Source organism: Gigantopelta aegis, chromosome 15, assembly GCF_016097555.1.
Source record: "Gigantopelta aegis isolate Gae_Host chromosome 15, Gae_host_genome, whole genome shotgun sequence".
Lineage (NCBI taxonomy): Eukaryota > Metazoa > Mollusca > Gastropoda > Neomphalida > Peltospiridae > Gigantopelta > Gigantopelta aegis.
The window spans coordinates 7130550-7137063 of NC_054713.1; the positions used below are offsets into that span (position 1 = coordinate 7130550).

At 42.0% G+C, this 6514-nt stretch overlaps 1 protein-coding gene across 1 annotated transcript; it reads right to left on the bottom strand.

Annotated features, from left to right (window-relative positions):
• Positions 1 to 351: 351 nt before the first annotated feature.
• LOC121389946 lies at positions 352 to 6115 on the bottom strand. The gene is made up of 2 exons (XM_041521612.1): positions 5958 to 6115; positions 352 to 2861 (listed from the first exon to the last, which is right to left on the bottom strand). Exon 2 carries the CDS (start codon positions 2467 to 2469, stop codon positions 685 to 687), a length of 1785 nt encoding a protein of 594 aa, XP_041377546.1. The 5' UTR covers positions 2470 to 2861; positions 5958 to 6115; the 3' UTR covers positions 352 to 684.
• Positions 6116 to 6514: the final 399 nt, after the last annotated feature.

Here is a 6514-nt window from a genome sequence, read left to right on the forward strand (position 1 = left end):
TATATATATATATATATATATATCCCTCCCTCCGTCTCTCTCTCTCTCTCTCTCTCTCTCTCTCTCTCTGTGCGTGTCTCTCTCCCTCGCTCTCTCCCTCCCTCCCCCTCTCTCTCTCTCTCTCTCTCTGTGTCTCTCTCTCCCTCGCGCTCTCTCCCTCTCTCCCTCCCTCTCTCCTCTCTCCTCTCTCTCTCTCTCTCTCTCTCTCTCTCTCTCTCTCTCTCTCTCTCTCTCTCTCTCTCTCTCTCCGATGTCTTGCAATGGCCCGCGTTAATCTAAAACAACTGCAAGACAAGCTGTTATTTACTAATTCCATTTCTTCCCTTTTGAAAATATAAACAAAAACAATTATAAAAAGAAATAGAAAGCTTTATTAAAAAAATACAAATTTGAAACAATGTCATTAATTTTCGTAAATCTCACAAATAAATTTAGTTTCCAAAAATATATTTCAAAATATATACCTTCGAGTAACGCTATTAGAATTTACTTGCAATTAAATTCGTCCAAAATGTCAAAATTAGTCAGTGTTTATCCCAAAGACTAGCATAAATAATGTTTCTTCTTTCACTGACAAATCCAACTTGAATTTTGTTCGTCACACCCAAAACTGAAAATTAAACTTGAAAGGTTTGACGAAGAGACATTGTCTTCCAATACAAAAACTAGACTACAAAAATCTATCTACAATGGGATTCTGGCTGCAGGATCATTAAAAGTTTCTGACAGAAGTTCCTCAAGGAATGTATTCATGTCTCCATCACATGTATCCACAGACAGAGTCCCCATACCGTTCACTGACGTATCTACACCAACCATTGCCTCGTCTGGAAAATAATAATCTATTGTAGTATCGTCGTTGACCGATGATGATGTCTGCATCTGAAGATCGTGTCTCTCGTTCCCTCCCGCGTGTAAGACACATAATGACTCGTCTCGTCTGGTCGAATCGTGGTCTGCTGTTGAGGGTAAAGGAGATGCTTCCCAGTTACAAGGAATCCTTAGTTCTTTTTCAGTTGTTTGTGTGTCTGTCAATGGTGGTTGAAATATCAAGTCTTGGTTTTTATTGATCGTTTCCAAGCACTTATTTAATAACGAATTTAGATCTTTGAGAGCTGTGTTAGCTAAACGAGTCTGATCATCGTAGGAACTTATTCGTTCACTTTCTCGTCTGCTTCCAGGGTTGGCTCTTGTCGTTAGGTAGGATAGGTGTGATGGAATCCGCTCTGTAGAAATAGCTGATGGACTTTGGCCTTTGTCCACATCGAATGGACTTTGGTCTATACTCAAATGGAATGCACTTTGTTCCACAGAAATCGGAAGTGGACTTTGGTCTGCAAAAATGTGAGAATGTTTTCGTTCTGTAGAAATCGGAGATGGATATTGTTCTGTAGCTACATGGAATGGACTTTGGTCTGTAGAGATCCGAGATGGACTTTGGTCTGTAGAATTGTGAAATGGACTTGTATCTGTTGTTACGCTGGATGAAGCCTCGTCTGTAAAAACATGTGAGGGACTTTGAGCTGTGGAAACATGTATTGGACTTTGTGCTGTACAAATATATGATGGACATTGATCTAATGGGCTCTGATCTGTTGAAACATGTGATGGACTTTGAGCTGTGGAAACATGTGATGGACTTTGTGTTGTGCAACTATGTGATGGACACTGATCTAATGGACTCTGATCTGTTGAAACATGTGATGGACTTTGATCTGTTGAACCATGTGATGGACTTTGATCTGTGGAAGCATGTGATGGACTTGGAATGTTAGACAGACAGAATTGACTTGAATCTGCCGATGGGGTGGACAGAAATCGTTGGTCTGTTGACGAGCTCGATGTAAATGATTCATTATCTGTTGACGAGAAATCCATCAGTTCTGGTAATATTGGCAAACTCGCACCATCAGTGCAGATGGCAGCACACATTCCCTTAGATGAACTTTCTTCTTTTGGAGAGCCTAACGTTCCTAAGCATCGAAATTTCTCACTTAGTTCCTTAATTTTGTTCATAATTTGTTGCTCGTTCTGAAGTCGTCTGTCCATCTCTATTTCGTCCTCGCCAGAAAGGGCATCATGCATCTGGACACCTTGCAAAAAATGTTGCAGACATTTTCGAATGTGTACCTGTTTCCTTAGATCCTTCAATTTTTCTGGATCTTTGCCTTCACTGATGTAGGAATTTAGGACTTTGACTTCATGCAGATACATATCTGGAACTTTATTCAGCTGCAAACAGCGTGGAATGTCAACTTTGAGTTTTTCTTCTATTTTCTCTTGATTTGGTTTTCTCCTACTCTTTGGATCTCCGTTGTTTGGATCGTCCCACCTGGACTCTTTCCCTTTCGTCTTCCACTTAGCCTTGCGAGGTCGATCCTGCAGCCAGACCTCCGTCAGAGAGTATATCGCCCGCAAATAGTCAAGAGTTCGAATCGGCTCAATGGCCGATTTCACAGTTTTGAACATTGCAGACTATTAGTTTTTTTGGGGGGGTTTTCAATACAGAAATAATAAAAAAAACACCACACAAGGAGTTCAATTAACTCCTCTGGAGGGAACGCAGCCTTATAGCAATATCTTGTCGTATTTCTCGTTTACGTTTCGTATGCGATCGCAGCTGTGGCCTCCCGGGCAGACTAATACTTTAGATATATAGTCCCCCATGCCGTCGACGTAGTGGAGGCATCGTCTAGGCATGATGTGGCGCTGCAGCCTGGTCCGCAGTGACCGCCCGGGGTCTGGTCTGCCGGCGATGTCCCCTCCGACGTCGGTCCCCATCTGCATCCCGAGACCCGCCCCTCTTGCGTCCGGTGCTGTTGTTCTGCATCGGGAGTGAAATGCCATCACATTCCAGATTTCTAAAAAAGAAAAAGAAAAAACCCCTAAATACATAGAAACCTCTCAAAACCGGACCATCTGTAAACCGGAATTCCCCGTAAACCGGTGTCACATATAATTTGCACTCCCGTGGATTTGCATTTTCTAAACGATTGCACAATGTGAACATATTGAACTACATTTTGTTTTTTACTAATACTAATACAAAATCAAATATAGAAGTGTGATTGACTAAGGTTACCTAGCCTAGCACTTGTTTAATATTTTGTGTTTATTTAACCAATGGTAAAAAGTTTAAAGTGTGTTTTGTTTAACGACGCCACTAGAGCACTTTGATTTTTTTTAATCATCGGCAATTGGATGTCAAATGTACACTGACATTTCATTGTAAATCTATACTGATGGTAAAATTTGGTAATTTTGACATTTATTATTAGAGAAGAAACCCACTACATTTTGTTTTCCTTTAGTAGCAAGGGATCTTATATTCACCTTTCTTTTTTTCTCTCGTTAAAACCAGTGCACCGTAACTGGTTAAAGGCCGTGGTATGTTCTTCCGTCTGTGGGAAAGTGCATATAAAAGATCCCTTGCTGCTAATGGGAAAATGTAGCGGGTTTCCTCTGATGACTACGTGTGAGAATTACCAAATGTTTGACATTCAGTAGCGATGATTAATTAATCAATGTGCTCTAGTGGTGTTGTTAAAGAAAACAAACACATCTTTTCAATATTCACCATCCCAAAAACAGGATTGCACATAATACGGCCTTTGGTATACCAGTGGTGGTGCACAATTGCCCAATGAGTTCACTGACGGGGATCGATCCTAGGCCGACTGCAGATCAGGCGAGCGCTTTACCACTCGGCTATGTTCCGCCCTATTATTCAGGATTGCGATCGATCGCTGGAAGGCCGTCACCCCACCGAGTAGTGACCAACCAGCCAAGGCCCGGCCTTCCGCGACCGCCCGAGGCAGGGACGCCGCCTGGAGCCTAGCCATCTCCAAGATCAAGGGCCAGTACGCTCGATACTTGGTCGGGGACACCTCGGACACCAGCTCACTGCCGGGAGGCATTCTTGAGGGCAACTTTAAGAAGTTTCCTGACGGACTTGAGTGTGCCATCCACGCCATGGAACTACGAGACGGGAAGTTTGGACTTGGTGACGTCGCGCCGAGATGATCTCTACAGACAGGGAATACTCTTCGAAGACATGGACAACTACACCGTCCACAGAGTACTGAAGATCATCGCCGGCGCCCATTACGTCGAGCTAGCTAAAACCTTGCTAGCCCACCGTTGGAGGAAACTGGTGCCACAGTTCAACGCCAAGCACTTCATCTCGTCCTCGTAGTCGCCAACCGTTCCAAGGGCTTAGTTGGACTTTAAAATGTTTGGCCGGCATTAAATGTTTTTTTTTGTTTTGTTTTTTTGGGGTTTTTTTTGTAAACAGTCCGACGCACTTTATTTTGGCAGCCCGTCTAAATTGCTCAAATTCCACCAAATTGCTCAAATCACATTAAAACCCTATCGGTCGAGGACACTTAAATTTTTGTCCAGACATGAGTTGTATGAATGAGCTCATTTTGGCTTTAGATCTTTGACCTAACTACTAAATTCGTATTCCAAATTCCGCCCACCTTAAACTCCCCCCCCCCCCCCCCACCACCACCACCACCACCACCACCACCACCGGCCCGGACCATATAGATCGGACTTTAAACTTTTAGACATCCGTTCAAAATTATATGTCTAAATTATTCTTTTTTTAATATTATTAAATAGTCCGATCCTCTCTTATTTATTTTTGGACTGTCCATCTAAAATGCACCAAATTCTTTTTATTTTTGGCTTGTAACTTTTTATTTAATTTTTTTTAAATTCTATTAACTTTTTTACTAATAGCTATTTTCAAAATTCTGCCGTTTTTCAACTCTATCCTCCCCCCATCCCGAGTCAGGCCACCGACCTTATCGGAGGTCGGACTCTGGATGGGCGTGTTCGAAACCCTAGTGGTATATGGACACGTTAAATTGTTATCTATCTATCTATCTATCGATCGCTGGACTGGTTTTTGCACCTAACGATAGATGAATGTGATATGAATGAAAACAATAGTACCAGTCTATTAAAAAACAAATAGTACCAGTCTGACAGTTCCTTCTTAGCATGCCACACAGAACCTATTTGCATTATTGTTACGCCCCCATCCCCCATCCCCCACCCCATCATTAAACCATGCTAGATGAGCGCCAGTATTGCTTGTAGCGTGTAAAACAATAGTTAAAGTGTGTTTAACCGATGGCAGAAAGTTTAAAGTTTGTTTTGTTTAACGACATCACTAGAGCACATTGATTTCTCAATCATCGGCTATTGGATAAAAAAAACAGTGGCGTAGGAAGGTGCCAAAAAGTGGGAGGCGCACTTTTATATTTACACACTTTTACACTATTATAAAGCAAATATAAAGCAAAATATCTGAAAAATGGGGGGCACATGCCCTCTCCCCCCCCCCCCCCCCCCCCCCCCCCGCGACTTCCTACGCCAGTGAAAAATGTGGTATTTCGACATAACGTCTTAGAGAGAAAACCCGCTACATTTTTTCCATTAGTAGCAAGGGATATTTTATATGCACCATCTCACAGGCAGGACAGCACATACCAGTCATGGTGCACTAGCTGGAACGAGAAATAGCCTAATGAGTCCACCGACGGGTATCGATCCCTGACCTACCGCGCATCAAGCGAGCGCTTTACCACTGGGCTACGTCCCGCTTCTCAATGTCATACACGATTGAGCACAAATTATCCAACATACCAGAACCTGTCCTATTTACGATACATTATAACTATTTTGAGTAGAGAAATAGCCCAATGAGTCCACCGACGGGGATCGATTCCTGTCCGACCGCGCACCAAGCGAGCGCTTTACCACTGGGTTTACGTCCAGCCTCCCCCCCCCCAAAAAAAAAAAAAAATAATAATAATAATAATAAAAAAAAATAATAATAATAATAATAAAAAAAAAAAATAATAATAATAATAATAAATAAAAAAAAAAATAATAAAAAAAAAAAATGTTTTTTAATAAAATAAATAAATACAATAGTTACTTACCCACTAGGCCTACGTAGAAACTGGCCATCCTTTTCCGTCCTCACTACACTTGTAATAAGATCAAAATTCATAGTTCATGCTTTCAAAGTTTCTGTTCCGACAAAATGTAAACTGGTCTACTACTGGTGGTACTGTTTTCGTTATGCAAAAATGGATTACACACGAGCATGCACAATATATATTTAGTGTACTAGTTTCGAAACCACTTGTATCAACCAATAGAGAACGAACGAGGTTAACCTAGACCAATAGAACGTGCGGAATAACATATGGGAAAACCCCCCACATTGACGGTGTTACGTCAAGTCGGTCACGACTGTGGAAACACGTGTTGTTACTTGACGACCGGCCCTTTAGCCGTGGTGAATTAGCGATCGATTTTTAAAGACGTATAGGTACCGCGTTCGCACCCTGGTACCCGCTCTCACTAACAGCGACTTAGCCCGACTACTCACTACAACACAGACTCCTCTATCATTAACAACTAACCACTAAGACCCTGTGATGACAGACAGGTCATATAGCTGAGGTGTTTGCCCATGGAAGCGTGCTTGAAT